Raw genomic sequence first — 25,575 nt, 5'->3', positions numbered from 1 at the left:
CCATAAAATGTTTTTCTTGTTTCGCTTGAATGTAGTGGTCATGCATCATTTTAGTTGGGAGCCGAGTCCTTATGCCAGTTACGGTTTTTCAAACATATCATCTTCGGCACAGTGCACATTTCAGCGCATTATCGGCACAGAGATATGCTAAATAGGCATTGGATTTTTGCAACCTCTTCTATGGGTGTACAACGGTACATTGAAGACAATTTTTAGTCTTTCGAAAAATCAGTGTTCTACCACCTTGTAGTATTGTAGTATTCAAAGAAAGTTGAATATTTCTTAGAATTTTGATTTTTAGTTAAACATTCTCGTAACGTAATGTTTACATGTGAAATTTTTCGAAACAACCTGTCAAGTGGACTTTGAGTAGCTTCCAATAAAGAAGCCCTCCAACCAAAACACTTTAGCACAGTCTTGATAAAGTTCCATTGGAAAACCACAAAACAGGACACCCACACCCATAAATCAGACTCTACTCGAGTAACGAGTTTCCTTGGAAGTGGATTTATCGATATAAGATTCTATGCCGGATCGGCATTAACAAGCTTCTTAATAACTGGTAATAACATCCCAGCGCAAGCGCATTGCATATGTCTGAAATAAACCAAATAAATCAGATCCCTTATCCTATCACAAGACAAAGCAAGATGGAAATAGTCAGGCAGCAAGTATATTGTCGACTGATTACCGAGCGCTGAGTGTGCGTTTGTTTTGGTAATCAGCGGTGGCAGAAAGACTATGACAATAAACTTTCGCTGGCTAACCAACTCAGATGGTGCACTGGGTAATATATCAGACTGGCAAGCCGAGATAGGAGATCTTACAGTGAGTTCGATTCTCACAATATTTTTATTCGGGATGAATTACCCAATAGGATTAAAATCCCTAATAAAATAAATTGTATTTTTGCAACCTCTTCTATTGGTACACGGGACCTAACGGCGAGCTCAATTTTCAATAAAAGCATAGACGAATGATTCTATGATAGGCTTCCGGGAGTCCAGGAATATTTTATTCAGACCATTATTCATTGCAACAGGGTAAAAAACTGTCGAACGATGAAATAAATAAACAGAATGCGTAGTTGGACCGTTACTCAGTGCGGTGACTCGAAGAAATCGAAAATATGACTATCGAAACTCAATTCCAACTTTCACAATTGATTGAGACAACTTTAAAATATCATGAAAGAATATGCTTCGGGCATAGCTTTGAATCATATACTCACCAGATTGGTTCTAAGTTGATACATCAATAAGGCTCAAAAACTATTTTTTTTGTTAAACTATAGTTGATAGTTGACAAGTTGGGATTATCAACTGTACCGAAAAGTAACGAGCAACTTTCAAATCTAGTTTACTCAAAAATGGGTGAATTTTTTTCTGCGTGCATGCCAGCAAAAGTTTGTTTACATGTATAAAAAGTGTTGTGCAATCAATTTGTTCGGATAAATTTTTTCATCTTCGCTATGGTTCTTATTGATCTTGAAAACAAGAAAGAAAATTCTGCACTCTTGATGCACTGAAAAAGGTATTACCTACAACCAAATTGCAAAACGGTTCAGAGTACACCACACAAGCGTGAAAAATATCATCGACAAATATGGCAGCGAGTTCTCCTCGAAGGATCTTGCCTAGATCCCGAAGAGTATCTGGTTCCAGTCAGCCTCAGTTAGATATTAAAGTAGTCATTCATATCAAACGTAACCGATCTGTATCAACGCGCGATCTGGATAAAAAGTTAAAATCCATCATTAGGATGATTCAGAGAATCAAGGCCAGGAACTCCTTGAAGACGTACAAGAAGCGAAAGGAACCTCAGAAATTAGTAGAGCAACAATCCCGAGCAAAAACAAGGGCACGGAAACTTTATTCACCAAGCATCAGAGTTAAATTTTAGATGATTTGGTCAATTGGTATGGAAAAAAGAAATTTTTGCACATTAAACCATCCAAAAGTTTAAATAAGCTTGAAATGTAGTTGTTTTTTGATTTTTGGTTTTGACTATTCTTAAGCTTCAATTTTTCTAACATTACATACAGCTTTTATTAAAAAAAATTATAACCATTTCGAAATAAAAAATCTAAATCCATTGAAAAGTAGTTCACAATAGCAGACTTTGCTTCTAGAGCTTAAAAATCTCATGAAATATTTTTGCATAGGTTATATAAACCTATAAATTCTCTGGCTATACAAACCACGGGCGGGATTATGGAACCTTAAACAATCGAGTTTCGTTCGATTCGACCGACTTTGGCATTACTGATCTTGAACGAGCTCGATTCGAATGGAACGTTTCGAGATGATCTACTACCCGGTTTACTCGAAATCTAGTACGTTTAAAAGAACTCGAACGAGATACGTAAAACGATTCTAATTCGATTCGAGTTGAAACTCGAAACGAGTATCTCGAATCGAATAGGATTCATAATTTCACCCCAGTTTTTTGAGATTTTTTATTTTCATCCCACGGTTATTCAGCTTTCAAATAAGCAGTTAGAAACGCTAAAATTAAAAAAAAATATTATGAAAAAAAATTTGTATAAAAACGAATATATTTTCTGAAGTACAAGTTAGGTTTGTGCTTTGTTAACATGAATTGAATATTTTCATCCAAATTTATATTTTTTGTAACTTTTGATTGAACTTTTGTTTGGAAAATTGAGGTGAATAATGCCGGCTGGACGATTGCAATCCAACAATGTGGGCGGAGGTTCTAGTAAAGCAAGCCTGTACTTGCGGTCTGCGGTCAAGTGGTTTCTTCACAAATAAGTACAATAAATGCTCAAGTTTACAAAGATAAATGCTTGAAAAAATTATGGCTGCTTCTCTATAAAAAGCATCAGTATCCCCTACTCTGACCGGATTTGGCATCTGCACATTACGCCAAGCCTGTACTGCAGTGGATTTTTGACAATAACATCCAATAAGTCAATAACAAAATATCAATCCAACAATTTGTCAAGATCCTTAACCAGGTGAGCGATACTGAGCGCTTGTAAAGAGGATCTCCAGTTTTAGGAAGAAGGGGACAGTTTCTTAAAGCATGGAAGAATTCGAGAAAACTGGAAGGCAACGCTGGCAATCTGACAAAGCTGCCGAGAAGTCGATAACTGACAAATCAAGGCTTGTTACGAAAAAAAAAACAAATTATTGATTTTTGCTGGAGAACCGCTAAAAATTATTCAAGCCATCAAATTGCTTAATGAACCTTTCGTAATAGTTAAGAAGCGAAAAATTTAAGTGTTTTGAAATGTATCAATAACAATGGATATCTGTATCTGAACAATCTGAAACATAATTAAATGATAAATTTTGTTTTAAATTCAATCTTGTTTTATTTCTGTTTTGTAATCTGCATATAATTTGAAAGAATACATCTAAAATAATTTGAACGAAACTAAAAAAAAAAAAAAACATTTGAAGATATGTGTTCTGAAGACGATAAGCAAGAATTGTATATTTTAAGCCTTTTGACATTCTTACCACTCAATTTCATTAAATTATCATCTATATATTCAAAAACTTTTTTGTTTTGCAATTTTGTACTTAAATGTTTGATTTTCAATACAAAAATTGGGTTTTGAAATGTCCTGTCTTTTCTACCGAAAATAACAGTGTCGAAAAGTAGAACTTTTCTCAAAAGATTTCAAAACAGTCAAACAAATTGAGTTTTACAGGTAATTTTCGGCATTTGAAAAAATGTGTATGCAACTCGTAGCAAAACTGGACTTTTTCATCACATTCTAAGAAACAGTTTTTGATTTATTATGGACAGCACAACTTCGTTAGATCTATAGCATTTATCTTCAGAAAAAGCTAGAGCGCATTCCTTACATCACCAGTACTGTAATAAAGCTAAAATTTGAAAAAAAAAAAATAGAAAAGTCATCATAACTAATTTTTTTATCTTTCATAAAGTCATTATGCTGTGAAATTTTGGTCACCGAAGTTTTTGTACAGCTTAAAGCGTTGCTTGAATCATATTAAGAGCTTTTTTAACTGGCAGTCAAGATTCTGGGAAAAATGTGAATGTAATAGTATGTATCTTAAAATAAAAGCGTCTCGTCCAATCTTTAGAGTAATTAAATTTTAATGACATATTTTTTTAATTGAAAAAAAAATTAAAATATTTGACCACAAACATTTTTCAATAAGTTTAATTTCAAAACATGACCTAATGACGTCGCAAACAAAATGGAATTCATTGAAAATGGGCCTAAAAAAGATATCTTAATACTTGACTTTACGAATTCATCAACATGCGTCAATTTGTGTACTTCGATTTTGCACCAACATGCCGTTAGTAACGGTTTTTTGAGAGCCATATAAATAGCTTAAATTTGACGTTTCTCTAGCAAGTCAACCAATTACACGCGAAGGATGAGTTTCTCATTTCTGAGTTGTTAATCATTTAGTACAGTGAAAAAGGACAGACTTTGTAAATGAAATATATAAGGGATTGATGGCGGCTAACGTAAACTTTAAAATTTTCTAAAGGACTGAAAGTCACATGTGTGGTGGATAAGGCAGTTGCTACAGATTTGTTAACGATTTCGAAACAATAATTAAAAAAAAAACAGATGAATTTGAATCAGTGTATAAATCGATAAGTTACCGTTGAAATTAAATGTGAGTTACGGAACCCACGAGAACCGAGTTAATTCACTCTTTTGTCATCGAAACCAGGGTGATTGAAAGAGAAGACAATAATACGTTGGTTGAGTAGAGGAACAGCGAAGGTGAGAAGGGCATTCTACCATCGATTGTTGCTAGAACTAGTATTGCGGCAAGGAACAATCTGCGAGCAATTGAAAGTTCGTGAAAAAAAGCTGTTTAAAATGCGATGCAGGATAAAGATACGACAACATGAAAGCTGCACAATATGGGTATTGGGTGAAAGGGCTTAACTAAATGAAGCCGAATTCCTGTTCCTGATAAAATCTTGAAATCCCAGATGGCGGCTTCTGGTTAAGTTTAACCTAACTTAATCCTAACCTAACCTAAGTTAACCACTGAAAATCTCATGAAGAATCATCCCAGAGGATAAAAATCCCGTACAAAAAAAAACCCATGAAACTTCTACAGTATGGGTTGTAGGATAAACGGCTTAACCATAAAAAAAATCAAATTTCGCTACCTGATGCCATCTTGATATCCAAGACGGCGGCTTCACTGAATTTTTAAATGTCATAAATGGCCTAAAAGCACGTGAAACCCCTACAATATTGGTAGAAGATGAAAGAGATAAACTAGAAGGAGTCAGATCTGATGCCATCTTTAAATCCAATATGGCAGCTTTTGCTTTAATTTAAAATGCTGCTAATCACTGAAAATCGCATGAAATCCCCACAATATTGATATTGTGTAAAAGGGCTAAAATAAAACAAGTAGATTTTCACTTTCTGACGCCATCATGAAATCCAAGATGGCGAATCCATATTAACTCTAAAATTTCATTAAACTCTCACAATATGGGTGTTGATTTAAGTATGTTCATTGACACGTGTGGCGAGATGAAATGCTAATTGCCGATTGTTTATTCATAGTACACAATCCAACTGGCCTGCTGCGTTTAGGAACCACACTTCCATGCTTTTCAATACATAAAATGCGCTAGACTTACAGACTTACAAAACCTATCCAAAACTTTATCCTACGAATCTCATCTGATGCTTGCCAATCTGCCTGTTCTTCATTCCAAATTCTTCTACTTAGCATTTCATCTTGCCGCACGTGTCAATGAACATGCTTAAATCAATAAATTTATCGGCGATTAAAACTTATATAAACCAATACCCATATTGAATATTGGGTGAAGAGCTAAACGAGTAGAAGTCAAATTTCGCTATCTGACGCCACCCCAGATGGTGACTTCCGCTGATCTCTAAAATGCTGTAAATGGTCGAAAATATCATCAAAATTGAATGCAATTTTTAGTGATTGACAGCATTTTCAAGTGAAGCGGAAGCCGCCATTTGTGATTTCAAGATGGCATCCAAAAGCGAAATCCGACTTCAAATCGTTTAGCATACCTTTATTGTGAGAGTTTCATAAGTTTCATACAGTTTTCAGTGACTTACAGCATTTTGAAGTGCAGCGAAAGCCGCAATATTAGATTCCAAGATGGCATCAAATAACGAAACTTTACTTCTTCAAGTTTAGCCCTTTCGCCCGATACCCTTATTGTTAAGGGATTTCATGCAATTTTTAGTCATTTACAGCATTTTTCGTTCAGCGGAAGCCGCAACCTTGGATTTCAATATGGCGTCAGATGGTGAAATTCGGCTTCTTTTAGTTTAGCCTTTACAACTTATACCCAAATTAAAGGGGTTTGAAGCGATTATCAATAATAGGTATACAGGTTTGAAAATAAGAGCCGAAGCCGCCATCTGGAACTTCAAGATACCGTTAGAATACCAAATAAGATGGCTTTTTGTATGCCTTCTCACCCAATACCCATATTGTGGGCTTTCATTTGATTATTTGTGATTTACAACATTTAAAACTCAAGCGGAAGCAACAAATTAGACTTCTTCTTGTTTAGCCCTTTTACTCAATACCCATATTATGGAGGTTTTTAGATATTATCAGTAATATACAGGTTTGATAAAAAAAAAATTTCAAGCTGGTGTCAGAAAACGCAATTCATCTTGTACTGGTTGAGTCCATTTAACTTACATATATCCATATTCCGGGAAATTCACTCGATATTTAGTCATTTACAGTATTTTCAAGTTAAGCGGAAGAAACCATCTTAGGTTTCAAGATGGCGTCGGACAACAAAATTCGTTTTACCTCATACCCATATAATGGGTGTTTCATGAGATGTTCAATCATTTAAAGCTTTGAAAAGAAAAGCGGAAACCGCCTTCTTGGATTAATAATGGCGTCAAGCAACAATTTTTTTCTCCTACTCGTTGGGCTTTTTCACGCAATACTTATATTGTAGAGATATTCATACCGATTTCGGGATTTGAGGTATTTTAATGATTTCTATCTATTTATGTATTTTTTCACTTAACTTAAAACTAACACACATGAATTTTCAAAAATGTTTAAAATGGGAATTTAAATTCGAATAACAGCCTTTGCGTGTCCTGTATTGACATCTAGATCGTGAACTGTCACCTAATTTTTTTACGGTTTTAAAATCATGCACTGCGTTATAAATCATGCAATAAAAAGCTAGGAGCAAACTTCTTAGTTTATGTTCCATTGGAGTTTTAATAGAGCACTCAGAACTATTTCTATACAACTAAAACAGTATATTCAGTAAAAGCTTTATTGGCCTTTTCAGAACTACCTGGAATCAAGCGTTTGATTCAAGAATCTAAGAAATTCTCATGACCACCATAAAACAATAATAAGACAAGTTGCATGTTGAATGCTATGATAAAACGTGTTACTTTTGACTGCCTCTTGCCTCACTTTTGGCTGTTTCTGGGGTACATGTTAGGTTTATAGTCCATTCACATGAATGTACGGCAAGAATCAATTTATTAGAAAAGATTCAATCTATATGTTAGAATGCACTCATTTAAATGGAATATTTCTTTTTTATATTCCACAATTTCACATTTGTTTGATTTCTTCCTGCCAAAGTATCAACTCAACCCAATGTGTTTCAGTGTTGACGAAGACGAAAAAGAGCATTTATCAAGTGCTGAGCAGCCAAACAGAGTGTAGAGCACCGGGCCGAGCAAACATGATGATATGATATGCTCCCCATTTTGTATGCTCGATAAAATATCCTTGACGGAAAAGGTGTTCCTTCTCACCTGCTCCATAGACGATCATATAGTCAACCGCCAAGGCTGGCCGTTTTTCTTGTGTGTCACCTTTACATATTGGACCAAGAAGGAAGGAACTTCTTCTTTTCCCACTCTCTGCAATCTTTTACTTCCACTCTACTAAACGAAAGTAACTGGAAAGTTGAGAAATTCTTAAGATGCGGGCATCAACACCTTTTTGAAGCTAGCAAGCAAGTAAGCAACGCGTCATCAACGCCCTCGTATAAATCGTAGGCGAGTCGCTGGCTTGACGTTTCGAGTTATGAATGAGTTCTGAGCTGATGGTGATGGATTTTTCACGCTTCAGTGGTGTAGATGAAGTAGCAATTTCAAGCTATTCATTATGTTTATAAAGGGTTCAAGCGAAGTCAGGTGAATGACTAGGGACAAACTTGAAAGGTGATCAAAAAAGGTTCATAGAATGTACTTCTTTTTCCTTGGCACATAATTGATGATATTTTTCTTTTAAATTTTCATGGATTAAAAATTTGAAAGATAGACTTCCTTAAGATAATCTTTGTATAAACATAAAGAACATTTTTTGATACGTAAAACAAACCTTCTGCTTAATGTGGTACTTGCATACTTACTTAATGTTCCCGCGCCAAATGTGACATAATTTTAAAATTTCTGACTCATTTTCGGCCCGCGTTAAAACGGGATTTACTTAAATTGTCATTTAACCTGAAAAAAATTTCACACACAATGAATGAATTCCTCAAAACGGATTGTTTTGAAAACTTCCAAATGCCATACCACCGAAACAAAAGGCGATAAACAAATTGAACAAAATATTCTAGTTCAGGCCGCCAAAATTTTTTGTCTCTAAAATTACTGATCCCTTTTTAAATTACTTTTCAAAAAATCAGATCAATACCTACGGATGCAACAAATAATTTGTATTTCAATTTGGACAAAAAAAAAACAAATCGAAAAGACAAACGAAGATAGGACCTCAGCTGTGATATCTGATTCCATCATTTTGGTATATCGATTCATAGGTAGGTTTATTTTTTTCTAGAAATCTCCACCAATTCGAAAACCCTTATATATGTCCAGGCATTTTCGGACTCTCAACTGGTGTTTGTTGCAAGCACGTATCTTTCGGCCTGATGCCGATATTTTCCAGCAGTGTTTTCCGATGCTTTCATTCCATGTTTTCTTTCCAATTTCATCCATCCACCGAACAGCTATGCCGAGCTTGAAAACGATCCGAAGGCTCGCAATCTGGAATCTGCCCTGGAGCAAGCCCTCAAGGAAGCCGTCGACGATGACACTTATCGGACGGTCAAACGGATGAGCTACTCGAGCAATGCGGCAAGCGAGGTAAGCATTCCCCACTTTTTACCTTCCTCAGTTTGTTACTTCGGCCTAGATTTTGGATCTCGGCCGAATGCCAGGAAGTTGGAGGAGTGTTTTGTCCCCAGGAGAACTCAAACGTACATATGTCTATCGACAGGAAATTGTTGCAGGTTTGATTTTTCCTCTTTCGAGAATGGAAACCGGATGAGAACTTTCGATTGGAGTGCATCCAGAGAGAGGCCTCGAAGATTTATTGGAATGAATTCGTAGCAGTCCCGTCAGTGGATCTTAACTAGAACAACTTGAAGATGATTTAGAGTTTGCGAACATTTTTGTGGTATGGCTTAGGTAAAAACACTCTGCTTCCCGAACACTTTAAACCTGAGCCGACGAAAGAAATATTAAACCTTTTTGTGATCCATTTACTCTATTGAAGTGCTTTTTGGGAACCGCAGAGCCCACACTCTTTCTCGCACCTCACAATCGAGGAGATTTATTCGAATGTGGAGTGTACTCGATCGAAATCGCTTTCCTGTGCCTGCAGTTGACAGTTTGTCGTTATTCCAATTTTATTCTCCCTCCCTTGCTGCCAGTTGCTCTTAACTTCCTCCCAACCGAAGTCAATCGTCCGGAAGCGTTAATAAAAGTTTTGATTTTCCACTCCTGTCGCTAGCTTCGGAAGGTAGGTGAGAATGTTCCTACATTTTCCTTTTTCGGCATTTTTTGCTACTTCCATTCCATTACTACATTTGTAGTTTCCGGCTGAGCAAGTTCCATAGAGGTGGGAAAAAGAGATATCGTCAGCATTCGGAACAAGAGATGACACTTGATAATTGTTTCTTTTTTCGGGACGAAAAACGTGCGGAAGAAACTCGATTTCGGACGATAAAAAACGAAAAAAAATATAGGGAAACGAACAAGGCCAAAAAAGTAATCCGAAATTTGTCACGAATTCGTGTGCTTTGTGTGTTTTCACTTTTGGGTAGTTTTTGTTTGCATCATCTCATCGTGGTGCTGCAGTTGGTGATGGAAGCCTATTTTTCTTGCTTTTCTTCTTACGAAAATAACAAGTGCGTTACAACAATGAATGGCAAGAAATGAAAAACTTTGCGCTTTTCCCAGTCTGCTGCTTTCCAATTATTGAAAACGACAAACGAATAGGAAATGAGGTTCGGGAGAGACGTTCATTCATGAAAAACCGAAACTAGCATTTTGCAGAAGTCATACTTTTCTTAGAAGGGGAAAAAAATGCGTTCCAAAATATAATCGCCTTTGTCTGGATGAATCTGTTTTCAAGTTGCAAGGATTGAGATAAAAAATTATTGTTCGCAAATTTCAATTTTGTGTTCATTTATTAATTTTTAAGAGATAATTTTCCGCTGAAAATCTTTGTCAAAGATCGTTATTTCGTATCTTATTAGGTAAAAAAGTAAGGCCGGAACAAATTTCAAATCCCTCTTTTGTCACTTGGAGTTTGAACATCGCGAGGGGAAGGGATAGTAAAAAAAATGCAAAAAACTAATAAATTAAAATTTATAGCATGAAAGCTTGTATGTAACAAATTTAATAATCCTTAGTCTGAAATTTTTTATTTGCGAGGAAATTCCAACAGTTTTAAAATTATTCGAACTAAAAAATATGACTTTTGATTACTTCTTTACTCGTCCATGTTACTTGTCTCCAGAAAGAATAATAAATTTAATAAATTTTATTCAAAACAAATGAGAATCAAAGATTCAAATCAAAATTTTTTCCAAGATTTTATGAAAAAAATTAATCAAAATGATAATGCTTATTCGGAACAAAAAGATTCTAGTCAATTTTATCGAATCACCAGAAAACTTATGCAAATCAAAATTAAGAATGAAACCTGTATTTGAAACATAAGAACATAAAATAAACGCATAGAAATAGAATTTATAACACAAAATTTAAAAAAAAACTTAAATCCGAGTGCTAAAATAATTGTAAAAATAGGTTTGAATTGAACCATGATTAAAATAATATTTAATCAAGATTTGAAATGTGAATTTTTGATAAGGATCAAAATCTATTTAAACTTAAGAGAAATTATTCAAAACACAAAGATGGAGTTAATGATTAAATTTAAACTGGTTAAAATGAAAATATCAGCCAGTGATCAAAGTCAGAGATGAAATTTAATTTAAAATTCAAATTCTTACAGTTATCGAGATAAATGGCTTGAAAAAGTTCATGTTCGATTGAAGTTCATAACATGTTTTATTCATCATAACTGACTCATTACAGGGTGAGAAATGAGAGATTTCTTAAATGACCAAAAGCGAATCTGATAAAAATTAAAAAGAAGATATTTCTGTTAATATTGAAAGGTTATCTTTAGGAGAAATTATCTCTTAAAGTTGCTGTTTTGAATAGTTTTTCTAAATATTTAGAGAATCATGATCGATTCTAAAATGACAATTTAAAGTAATTAAAATTAATGAAAAAATTTTAAAACTGATGAACCAACAAATCTACAAAGAAAAAATTAACTGATTCTCGATTTATTTATTTATTACTGTTTATTCAATTAAGAAATTATAATGATGATGATGACAATAAATGATTTTAAAAAGTTTAATTCTTCATTTTTTAAAATTTGGAATAACAAGTATTTCTGACATTTGTAAATTAAGTTAAAAAAAAGCTTTCAGTTCATTTAACAAATTTGTTGAAGTCTGCAAAACGATTACATTTCTGAAAATTAAAAATTTCTTCAATTTAATTTTTTTAATATTCCTGAAATTTTTTCAAAATTTTATTATTTTACAAAATTTAAAAAATCGAAAGAAAATGGTTACATCTCTTTTATTTGCAAAAGTTTTGTTGAATTGTGGTCTCGAAGAAAGTTTAAATATACATTTTTTTCTTGTAATTTTTTGAAAATTAACCCTTCATTTCATGATTTTTTATTTTTTCTCGAAAAAATTCACAATAGTGCGCAATGATGAATACATGAAGGGAAAAATAATGAAAAAATATTATTTTCACATATTTCGGTTATTTGGCAAAAATATTAATTGTTGCAAATTTGCAACAACATGGAACGGTTACACCTTTTTGTTCTTCACACTAGACAACTGGAAATAAATGCTTATTCCTAATTTCTTTTGCACTAATCATAGATTTCGCGCAGGAACTTCGCAAATCTAGATTTCTGGACACCGTGAAAGTTGAGAATTCAGCTCGGAGTAGTTATGTATGTTGGTTATCCACCATGGGTGCACGAATTCACCGCAGTTTCTGCCTAAGTATGTGAAGTATGTGCTCACATGCATTATTGGACTGACCCCATGGCTTCGTATGAACTGTTATGGAGTGAAGTATTGTGTTGATGTAGGTATATATTGGAAGAACGAGTCAATCAGGTTACTTAGAGGTATTCCGGCATCCGTGTATATACCTGGCCAGCTGGCAGCTGGTTAAACATTCATATAATCAGTTATAAGAGGAAACACATCTTACCTGTCGGCCACTTATGGGATTCGAACCCAAAAGTTTTCTCGCCGATACCGGGAATCGAATCCAGCCTGGCACATCGGAACCAGACTCGCACTAGCTTATCCACTAGACCACAAAGGTTAGCTAGGAGTAGTTATGCGATAATATACCACCTACTGAGGAAATTATTCCTTAAGTTTGCTTGAAGGTGCTAAATGGAAAGCTACTTACCTATACAACTTTTCTGAACATAACCTTGAACAAATCAACACAAATCAATTCCGAAAACGTATTTAAATTGGTTCTGATAAAGATACTTAATCTTAAATCTTACCATAACTATATGCCAGTTTTAATGAACAAACTTGAGTATTGAAGAGCAAAGTCTCAATTTAGTTTTGAAGGAATGATCCAGTTGCAAATTACATTAAACTATTAAATATCAATAATGATTTCTTTTGGATTTAGCATTAGAATATGGAACATGATTCTAAAATTAGAATTCAAACTTGAAATCAGTTTAAAAATAAAATAGAATTAAAAATAAAACTTAATTCAATAACAAAAAGTTTCAAATTAAAATCCACTTCCAGAGCTTTCAGGAAAAGGTTGAATAAGTATAAATAAAGAGCATTTTTCGTCGATTCATTATATGAAACGACTCATACTTTAGTGGAAAATAATGAGGATTGTAATTTTCAATCAAACCATTCATTCATCTCTAAGAAAAAAAAAGCAAAACAATACTTCAAACCTCGGTTATCGAATGTTGGCAGGTAGTACTAAATTTTCAGGTGGAAAATGAAAAAAAGAATACGTTGTTTGTTATTATTTTAAACTCTCTGGATAAAGCCCCGTACTTGAATTTCAATCATGTTCAATATTGCAGAACTTTTGAAAATTGGTGTATACTTATTTTGCAAGGTATGAAGGCATCTGACATTTTTTTTATTCAAAATATGTATTTGTAATACCAACGAGCCGTGAAAAAAAAACCAAAATAATGTGTTTTACATACGCTGAATTACAAATCATAAATAAGTTAATTATTCGGACCCGTCCCAGTTTAAGATTTGATAAATTTTGAACTTTAAATAATATTTTTCTAGTTTTTGATAACGGTTTAGAGAAAAACTTTTTATTTTTTCACCTCGGGGCCCTCTTTATCCAGGGGGGGGGGTTCAATTTCCCCCCATTCCCCCCCCCCCCCCTTCTCCTAATACAGCCATAACATGATAATAAATCATTAATAACGAAAACACTTTTACCGGGAAACAAATACACTGTTTAAACGATGCAAGTTTCGAAAACACACTATGGAACCCATGTAACTAGCTAGGGTACTACCGTTGCATGGTGTTGCAAATTTGCAACAATTATTGAAAACCCATTATATCAGAGAAAAAACAAAAAAAAAACTCAAATGTTGTTAAATATGTGAATTACTTTAGTGGGAATTCGAAACTATTTTTTTCGAGTCGAAAAAAAAATTCTCAATATGAATTACACTAGGCCAAAAGTTTGAAAAATAAGGCTTTTTCCACATTCCATATTTTTCAGATTCAAGTTGGTTTTTTTTGTACCTTTAAACACTAAAAGTAATTTTTTTTTAATTGAACGCGATCTTGAAGTTAGAAATATTATACCCATCGAAAAAAAAATTGACTTTTTAGCTAAATGTGAAATTTAGAACAGTTTTAATTAATTGTTGCATATCTGTAGCTTTATGAAACGAAGGGTTAATCAGGAAGGGGTAGTTTTTTTTAATTTTCAAAAGTTTCAGGGGAACAAAATTATTAAAATAAACGCTTAAGTTGTTTACATCTCAGAAAAATGTGAAATTTGTGAAATTGTGCAGTTTTTCAGAATCCTTTTCAATGTTGAGTTGAGCATTAAAAATAACAAGAAAACAACTAAAACTATATAACTAAAATGCCTTAATAAAACCATTCGTAAATAAAACAAATTGAGGTAGAAAATGGTTTTCTGAATATTGAATGGAAGCATAAGATTTTTTATGATATGAACGATTTTTTTCACTATCAAATTGATAAGTTATAAAGTTATGGATGAACTTGTTAAGATATTCTTCTTAAAAGATACCAATTTAAAAGACAAGGTAGAGATTTTGTGTGTAAGGATTTGTGTTTCAGAAATTTATTAAATTTCTGATCGAAATTTACAATTGAAAAAAAGTTTCAATTGCTGAACGTCCTTTCGTGTCGTAGAATGAAATATCTAAGGTCTAGAGCAGTGATCGGCGACCTTTTTTTGCCAAAAAATATGATTTTTTTTCTTCCGATTTTTTAATACCACGCTTTTATGACTACAGAATTTTAAAGGTCCAAAAGGAAGTCTTCTGTTTACAACTGACATGGCTGTAGAAACAAATAGAAAGGCCCAATTACCAAAATTCATAGACTTGATTGCAGATGATTTTTTATCTGGTTGACGCTTATTTTGAACCAAGATAAATATTATTGATTCCATTTGCCAATAACTCTTGAATGAATAACAATACTCTTAAACAATAAGAACTTATATCTTATGATATAAAAAAGCGTGAATGTTTTGAAGCCTTCTTTGGATTTTAATATGAAAGTTGAGCTGGAGATAAAAAAAAATGAACTTACTTTTTATTTACTGATTTGAAGGTGTGTAAATAAACTCAAGCTTCAAAGTTATTTAAAAAAAATTGCTTTAAATAAACGCTGTTTTGCCAATAAAACGTTATTCTTACCAAGTTTCTGAACCTTAAGCAATCACAAACAACGATACGCTCTTTGAAAAAAAATTTGAAAATATTTTTAAAATCGTTTCAGAACGTACTTATTATTTTGAAAACTGTATCAATCTTTTTCTGTCATGTTTTTTGAATTGATGAAAACAAAATACTCGGTTAGAATTTAAATAACTGTCCAGTTTAAAATACCATGCAAAAAAATAAAAGAAATTTCAATTTAATTATACTTAAATATAATAAAGAATTCAGAACTTACGAGTTTGAATGTTTTGTTTTTTAAATTTAGTTACTGTAACCGATCCTCATACTGAGCAGTTACCAATTCTTTATTTAATGACAGCTTTTTTTTTTTTTTAAATTTAAGGTTAAAAACCTGTATCAATTGTACAGTAGATCACTTGAATTGCATTTGTTCAGATTGTAAGCTGATTTTAAAATTGGTATTCTTATTTTCGATCTTTTAACATGCGAAGAATTAGGATCGTTAAAGGTAAGTATTTAGATCAGCTCTTAAAAATTTAATTAAATTTGTACTGGATGATATTAAAAAAAAAAGGAAAATTAGGAAGCAGATACCAAACACAGGGAACATTCAAATCCGAATTCCATAACTGAATTCTCGATTTGGATTTTAAACAATGAATCACGAATTCATGAATTAGATTTTAAAATTGAAGTACCTACATATTTACATAAGATTTTGACCAAATTTTAAAAAATAATCAATGTAAAACCAACAAAGATATTAAAATGAAAATATTCATATGAACAAAACTTCATAATTGAGGTTATCTGGTTAATATTTCTTGTGGTTATTTTGCTTGCAGTGAAATTTTCGAAAAAGAGAAAATTTGAAAAAACTCACTTGAAAGATTTTTAAACACAGGCCAAAATTTTGAACAAAGTTTCAGTGACAAATATTCATTTTATTCTCAGAATAAATAATGTTTTATTTGTTGACCTATTATTTCAATTTTTAAACACTCCAACTGTTCCAAGTTTGATTTGAAATCATAATTCAGGAACATCTTTTAATACTGATTTATCATGCCATCAAAATACTCCATGTAGTTCACGAAATAGTTTAATTTTTCATTCAGTTGCCAAAAATGCCCAAAAATGTCTATTCTGACGTAAAATTATATCTTTGTATTTGTCTTATGTATTAAAATCTGCAGACGCATGCGCTGGAAGCTATAAAATCATAAAAATATTAAAACGAAATAAGTTGCCTGAAGCATGATTTCAGAAGACCGAATTTATCGAACAGATCAATTTTATCTGATTTAACCCCATGTTTCTGAGACATTTATATGTTTCGTAACGATATTTCCAATCTGCATTGAGCATCGTTTAAAGGTTTTAAGTCTGTTACTGGAAACCATACGTTTGGATTTTTAATATCAAGCACAAATTTTCAAATAAATGGCACAAAAATGTTTCAAAGATAACTTATATATTTTTTATGTTTTTTTGCCTTTCTTTCAGAAAGGTATAGTTATCGGTCGATTTGAGAGATCATTAATTATGGGTCTTAGATATACCTTTATAGGTACCTATCGAATCAGCTCGACGAGTTCTGATGATGTCTGTGTATTTGTGTGTATTTGTGTGAATTTTTGTAAACTTTGTTCTCGACGTTTTTGTGAAACTGAGCAGTACAATAAAAATGATTTTTATCTTGAAAAATTTGATTTTTTTTCTTCTTCAACCTATAAAAGAAAGAAAAAAATACAAAATAGTTTGAAAATATTTTTTTCATAGTAATTATCAAAAATCATCACTCCAAAAAACGTGGCCATTTGGCTTGCTAGCCACAACCAGCAATCACTAAAATCAAGATTATCGAAAACATGGCGCGATAAGCACTGGGTACGCTCTCACTCCGTGTAATTCCGCATAAGGAAAACAGAGGGCGTCTCCAATCGATTGACAAACATAAATGTCAGTCAAGCAAAGATGTCTTGATTTAAACTTAACAAGTGTAAGAATTATTTATAAATACCAGTTCTCCGTTTTGAAAACCGGATTCAAAAATTAATTTTGGGCTTTCAACCCAAAATTAAAAATCCTTAAAAGGGATTACACCATGAGGTACAACCCCGAAATTAGATGACTCAAGCCTAAGGACTAGACCCTCATATCGCATATTTCTATAGTGATGGTAAGTCCAACGTTAGATTCTCAATCACAGCTTGCTCTGAGAAGGGGAAAACGACACGGGAACGCGAACGATATATGCACACCATCTCATCTTCTCACGTACCGTTCGTGCTCAGGAAGCTTTTTCTAAGCACGAACGACAGGAGAGAATTTCGCCCGTAGAAGCAAATTGAATCCAATAGGACAAATGCTACTGAATCCTCTCGAGCTTTAAGCTCTCGGACTTGGTTTTTTTTTGTTCCCTTTTCTCTTCCTCTCTCCAGATCTAACGTTGCGCGATGAAAACTTTTCGTTCGCATCGAAAGACCTGTGCAATTGTTGCGTTGTTGTTGTTGGGGTTGGTGTCTAGAAAAACGATGACGGCTTGGAAGTCAATCCGAACTTTCACTTGCTGAGACCGATGGAAAATAACAACCAAACAGTAGCGCCACCAATCCCTCCATAGAAGAGTTTGAAGCATTTGGGTTTTTTTTGCATATAAAGCTAAAAAGCTAATCAAGCTAAGCTAATAATTGACACAGTTGAAGAAACGGCAAAAAAAACTCCGAATTAACCATTCCAAACTGGTAAAATTGACAAAATTGACAAACTTGAAACAAATTAATAAAATCGAGAAAATTCACAAATTTGACAATGACAAAATTCACTAAATTGACAAATTTGATAAAACTGACAAAATTTTCCAAAATGACAAAGTCAACAAAATTCACAAAATTTACAAAATTGACATAAATGACACAATTTATAAAGTTGACAAATTTTACAAAATTGACAAAACTGAAAAAATTGCCCAAATAAACAAAATTAACAAATTTCAAAAAATTGACTAAATTGACAAAATTGATAGTACTGACAAAACTGACTAAAACAAAATCGACAAAATTTATGAAATTCACAAAATTGACCAAATTGACAAAATCGGAAAATTTTTTACAAAATTGACAAAATCGAGAAAACTAGCAAAATTGACAAATTTTGACAATCACAAAATCGAAAAAAATCAATTAATTGACCAAAATGATAAGATTGACGAAATTGACAAAACTTAAAATATTGACAAAATTGTCAAAATTTACAAAATCGACAAAGCGACCAAATCGACAAAATTGACATAATCGAAAAAAATTGACAAAATTGATAATATCGAAAAAATGGGCAAAATTGACAATGACAAAATCGACAAAGTTCACTTAATAGACAAAATGGACAAGATGGACATGATTCACTAAATTGACAAAATTGATAAAACTGACAATATTTACAAAATTGAAAAAATCAACAAAATTGATAAAATTGACAAAATTGCACAAATTGGCAAAATTGACAAAAAAAAAAACGAAAAAATTCTCGAAATTGACAAAATTGACAGAATGGCCAAAATTGACAAAATAATTTGATGATGATTAACAAAATTAACAAAATTGATAGTACTGACAAAATTGACTAAAACAAATTCGACAAAATTCACTTAACTAACAAAATTGTTAAAACTAACAAAATTGACAAGATTGATAAAACTGGCTAAATTGCCAAAATTGACCAAATTGACAAATTTGAAAAAATTGACATAATCGACAATTGACATTGACAATGACAAAATCGACAAATACAATTGATTGACAAAATTGATAAAACTGACATATTTGACTAGATTGACAAAATGGACAGAATTGAGAAAACTGACAAAATTGATCAAATTGAAAAAATGGACAAATTAACATTATTGACAAAATTGCCAAAATCATGAAAATTTACAAAATTGACAAAATTCAAAAAATTCACAAAATTGACAAAACTGAGAAAATTGATAAAACTGGCAAAATTGACAAAATCAATCGAATTGACAAAATCGAAAAAAAATACAAAATTTACAAAATCAAGAAAATTAGCAAAATTGACAATGACAAAATCGACAAAATTCACTTATTTGACTAAATTGACAAAATTGATAAAACTGGTAGGTTCTAAAAATCTGGGATTATGAAAATCGGTTGATTAGTTTTCAGAATTCAGTCCAAATAGTTATTCAGCTGAAAAAGTAAATTCACTGTTCACTATATATGATTAGAGACTCTCAAAGCCGCCCCCCAGGGCGGTACGGATCACTTTGAAAAGTTCTACAATTCTAGTCAAAATATTACTAACAGGCTAGTTGTATTTTTCAATCCAAAGTGTAGGCTCATTATTGCATCCGATTATCTCGTACCAGTACCACGTGATTTGAACAGAAGAAGGAATAAAAACACCCGCCAAAATTTCCCCATTCTAATATTTAATGCTTATATAGCAAGCTTTGATTTGCTTTCAGTACACGTGAACTCTGGATGGTCGTTTCTAATGCCCGACTCATGGCGATGTTGAAAATAACCCCGCCTAAGAAAAAAAATTGGATGACAAAATGGGTGCCATGACTTTTGATTCGTGTCAATAAAACCGAAAGGTGTATAGGAGGGTCCCTTTTCTTAGGTGGGAGGGGCTCAGAACTATAACTAAAATCTTACTCTGGCCCAAATACATCTCTGTACCAAATTTCTGGCTGATCGGTTGAAGGATGTGGATTTGTATCATATGCATACTTACTAACAAACAAACTTACTTTTATGATCAACGTTCAACTCTTTTTAATTTATTAGAAGATATGGCCCGAATATGAAATGGTGTATCAGTACGCCGTGATTCCATAACCGGATCCAAAAATTAATTTTGAGCTTTAAGCCCAAAATTAAAAATCCTTAAAAGGGATTGCACTATGAGGTACAACCCCGAAATTAGATGACTCAAGCCTAAGGACTAGACCCTCACATCGCATATTTCTATAGTGATGGTAAGTCCAACGTTAGATTCTCAATCACAGCTTGCTCTGAGAAGGGGAAAACGACACGGGAACGCGAACGATATATGCACACCATCTCATCTTCTCACGTACCGTTCGTGCTCAGGAAGCTTTTTCTAAGCACGAACGACAGGAGAGAATTTCGCCCGTAGAAGCAAATTGAATCCAATAGGACAAATGGTACTGAATCTTCTCGAGCTTTAAGCTCTCGGGCTAGTTTTTTTTTGTTCCTTTTTATCTTCCTCTCTCCAGATCTAACGTTGCGCGATGAAAACTTTTCGTTCGCATCGAAAAACCTGTGCAATTGTTGCGTTCTTTTTGTTGGGGTTGGTGTCTAGAAAAACGATGACGGCTTGGAAGTCAATCCGAACTTTCACTTGCTGAGACCGATGGAAAATAACAACCAAACAGTAGCGCCACCAAGCCCTCCATAGTAAAGTTTGAAGCATGGAAAAAATAGAACAATTTGACAAAATTGAAGAAGTTGACAAACTTGACATAATTCAATGATTTGATTAAAATGACAAAACTGACAAAGTTGACAAAAAATTTACCAATATGACGATGACAAAATCGACAAAACTCACTTAATTGTCAAAATTGACAAAACTGACCAAATTGACAAGATTGATAAAACCGACAAGATTGACAAAATTGACAAAGTTGACAAAATTGACAAGATTGATTGAACTGGCAAAATTAAAAAATTGACCCAATTGACCAAATTCATAAAAATTGACAAGATTGACAAATCGACAAGATTGACCAACTTCACAAAATCGATGAAAATTGACAAAATTGAAAAATTGGCCAATTTGACAATGACAAATTTGAGAAAAATCACTAAATTGACAAAATTGACAAGGTTGACAAAATCATGAAAATTGACAAAAATGACAAAATCGACAAAATCGAGAAAACTGACAAAATTGACTGAACTAACAATGTTGAAAAAATCATGAAAATTGACAGAATTGCCAAAATTGACAAAATAATTTTTTTTAAAAATTGACATGACTAACAAAATTAACAAAATTGACAAAATTGATAGTACTGACAAAATTGACTAAGACAAAATCGACAAAATTCACTAAACTAACAAAATTGTTAAAACTAACAAAATTGACAAGATTAATTAAACTGGCTAAATTGTCAAAATTGACCAAATTGACAAAATTGAAAAAATTGACATAATCGACAATTTACATTGACAATGACAAAATCGACAAATACAATTGATTGACAAAATTGATAAAACTGACAAATTTGACTATATTGACAAAATGGACAGAATTGATAAAACTGACTGAAATTGCCAAAATCATGAAAATTTACAAAATTGACTAAAATAACAATGTCGACAAAATCATGAAAATTTGAGAAAATTGACATTATTGACAAAATAGAAAAAAAATTATAAAATTGATAAAATTGAAAAATTTTACAAAACTGACGAAAGTGAAAAAAGTGTCAAAACAGACAAAAATGGCAAAATTGACAAAATTAAAAATATTGCGATCTCAAAACTAATTCTGCTAATTTTTTACGTTTCGGTATCGTATTTTTCTCTAGCAATTGAAATTTTATCCAATAATTTTATCTATGCATTTGTTTCCATTACTTGAGAGGTTGAATAATTTAAAATACATGGTCAGGCATCTTTTTTGAAATAGTATTCTTAATTTTTATACCCCTTCCATTTTGAAGTTACCATATGCTGTAACTCCAAAAGGAGTAAATTGAGTTAGATTATAATGTCATAGAAATGGAATCATACAAGATATTCCAGAATCTAGTCATTCAAAAATCTCCAATTAGTTGCAAATAATGTTATTGATATGGAAATTATGATAATATTAAAAATACTTTTATCCTATTAAAAACTTTGAATCTTTATTTCCTACATTGTTTTTGGATTTACTGCGTATGAAATTCATTAATCATAATTCATAATTCATTTTGTGCCATATAAACCCAAATATAATTTACAGGCTGTAAGAAAGGCTACAATCCACTGACAAGTGTATTAAATCGGGTTTTATGCTTTTAATATGAGGTGGATCAAGGTTTCCTTAGAACACAAAAATACAAAATAAAATGAGTATAACTTTGGTGTTTCGCCAATATCAAGATAAAGTCTTTCATAAAATTTCTTGTATAAAGTGATTTAATTTTATGGTGAACATTTTGGTGGGGTATTCAATTCTGAAAAAAAAATTCTAAAGTAGTTAATTATGCTTCCTACAACTATTTGAATAGTTCCAATAGTTGCTCAAGGGTTTTGACGAGATTTCCTCAAAAACTCGTGATATTGGCATTTGGGTAATATTTAAAACTGTATCAAACTGCTCAATTTGTTCTATTAATATTACGTTAAATGATGAAACAAAGATTCAGGGCTTCATTTGAATCCAAAAACAGGCTTTTCGTTCAAAAACATTGATTTTTTTTTATCAGGTCAACATTATATTTCCAGTATAAAGTCGTAAATGGCCGCACTATCTTACTTTAAAATGTGCTGGATGATTTTGGTCAAGAAATAAAAACTTGATACCGCGGACATTCTAAGATCATTATCATCATTATCATCATGATCAGTATGATTTGAAATTAACTCGGAAGTTGAGATGAGCAGAAATTTCGGTTGTGTGCTGGTGAGTTTTTACAAATGCAGAAAAGTTTATTTTCAGTGTGAACTGTCACGAAACGGTATTGAAAACTATGTTGGAATGATGAAGATGCGGAAAATCTACGTTGAGTTTAAATTTTGTTTAAATGCGAGATAGTGCAGCTATCCACAACTTGAAACTTGAAAGAGAGAGGTGTACTTAAAATAAATTGAAGTTTGCCTGTTTTTCTGATTCTAACTTAACTTTGAACATTTGTTTTATCATTCCACGTAATTTAAATGAAGATATTTGGCAGTTCAATAAGGTATTATAACTCTGATATCAAACTCCACGTGTTATGGAAAAACCACTTAAAAATCTTTTCGAATCTTCCGGAATTCTTGAATCTTAAAATACAGTTATCTATTAGACAAGTTCGTATAAGCATTTTTATTGCCTTGTACATTAGGGTGGCAATGGATGTATGAGGAAGATTTCATGATCGAATTTTGAAAACTGATCATATGAATTTTGGCCCAAAATACTGATATGCGCGATTTGAATTCAACAATAAAATTTTAGTTTTATCAGTGTTATAGTTTTCGGAACCCTGAAATTAACTTGATATGAATGAAATCTTTATGGATTCAAAACCAATATTTGTCTTTTGGGTGGATTTGAATGCTATTTCCAAACCCTTATACAGTTTGTGCAATTTTCGGAAAACCCATCGCCGTCATCATCATCATCAGCAGCAGCAGCAGCAATGTCTCGGAAAAATTTGCTAGCAATATAAAATGGCAGCAAGAAGTGCCACTACTAGGGGCTGCAAACAAAGATGCATCAAAAATAAAAAGTTCAGCCCGATTCCTTCTTCTTGTTGCTCATGAATGGAGGGAAACAAATATGCATAATGTGCTGCATTTATGCGCTTTGTACCAATGCCAAAGATGCTCTCTCTAGTGCGAGTATTTTTTTTTATTCTCGGTTTCCAAGCGGAACAAGAATCTGGAGCGAAAAAAGTTTTCCCTGTTGAATTTGAAATGTGAATAGTTTGACTCGATTCGCGCTTCTTGGAGGCGAAATTTTCCTCAACCCCCCTTTTCTTGGTCTTTGTTGGTTTGGGGATCATATTAGAAATGCTGGATGCTGGCTGCTTCAATGAATTTTCTTCTACAAGCGTGGAGCTTTCGCTGCCAACTTCATCTCTTAAGTATAGGCGACGAGCAAATCTCGGGTATTATTAGTCATCAGTGTCAGTTTTGATTGTTGTTTTCTCATAAAACAAAAATAGAATGAGAATCAGGAGCAGCCCGGGCATGGGTTTTATTGCTTGGCTCATGGAATTGGTTGGATGCTGGCTGACGCATAAAGTATTTAAGCTTTGCTATTCGTTGTTTGACTGCCAAAAATATTGGTGCCATACACATTTCTAACGATAGTGAGACTTGATGCATGATTACTTTTACGAAATTCACAAGAAAGTTCAGAATTGAACAAAATATATTTTAAATGAGGTTTTTGAAAAAAAAAAATTGAAGTTAATGACGAAATCTTATCATTATGATTCTTAATGTACATTTTACATAATAAATAATAGAACAAATTCTGCTAATGAAATTCAAAAATTGAATAAAAATGATGCTGATGCTTTAAAAACTAGAACTTTGAGAAAGCTTTAGAAAAGACAGTTTAGTTGATAATAAAAATTTGCTTCTTTGAAATTAACATTTCAACGAGCATGAAAATTGCAAATTCTTTGCTAATTATAAATATCAAGGCCATGCAAACAGTTCAAGATTTTACCGTAGTAATGGAAAGTGACTAGATCCCAGAGGTGTTTAAAAATAAGTTGATAAAAATGTCTGAAAAAAAGCTCACGTAAAAAAAAATCAAAAATCAGATTTTTCAAGGAAGTAAATTCGAGTACGAGAAATGATTTTTTTTAATGTTTCAAGACCTCCCCCTGTCTTGAAGAGGAAGAGAGAAAGGAGAAGGGAGGTTTTCATGCTATATTTTTGGATCACTCGAGAACATATTATTCAAATAAAGTTGCAGCGGATGTTTGAGTAGAATTTTTCTTCAATGATTGTTCAAGGCTCCTTTCCCCTTTCACTGATTCGAAAAGAATAAAGAAGGAGAGCTTCCATACAAATTTTTATAACTCGAGTGCTTATCAAGCGGATGATAACAAATTTGAAAGAGTATTTAAATATAATTAATATTTCTAAGACGATTTGGTTCCCTGACGGGATAGGAAAGAGCAGCAAGATGTCATATGTTTGTTTTGAAAAATTTAAGAGCCTATAAAATAAATTTAACCAAATTTTACAGGGGAGAGTAAAGGGATACAAGAAATGATTCTATGGTTATTGAAAGAAAAACCCTTTTTCACCTTTAAGTGGGGAATGAAAGAGGGGAAAAAGTGTTCCGCACAATTTTTGTATAACTTGAGAACTTATCCAACGTATTTGAGTACGGAAATGTATTTTTTTTAGGGAAGGTTTCATACAATACCGAGCCGGGAATGTGGGAGATTTTATCGCATAGTTTTTCAAGTCTTCAAGCTTAAGAAACTATTTTTTACATGAAGGGATTTTTTGAGATTCAAATCCTCTCCCTCTTCCAGAGGAGAAACGGAAATAAGGAAAGTACTGAAAACTTATCA

General features: G+C 32.6%; 1 protein-coding gene across 1 annotated transcript in view; it reads left to right on the top strand.

Annotated features, from left to right (window-relative positions):
- Nucleotides 1–25,575, top strand: part of LOC129742054 (uncharacterized) — a 144,362-nt gene that overhangs the window by 113,024 nt on the left and 5,763 nt on the right. Inside the window, exon 14 of the mRNA XM_055733901.1 lies at nucleotides 8,986–9,121. Coding sequence (XP_055589876.1) covers nucleotides 8,986–9,121 — 136 coding nt within the window. The remainder of the gene's footprint in view (nucleotides 1–8,985; nucleotides 9,122–25,575) is intronic.

Source organism: Uranotaenia lowii, chromosome 2, assembly GCF_029784155.1.
Source record: "Uranotaenia lowii strain MFRU-FL chromosome 2, ASM2978415v1, whole genome shotgun sequence".
In the NCBI taxonomy this organism is placed as follows: Eukaryota; Metazoa; Arthropoda; class Insecta; order Diptera; family Culicidae; genus Uranotaenia; species Uranotaenia lowii.
This window is presented reverse-complemented; position numbering and strand designations above follow the sequence as displayed.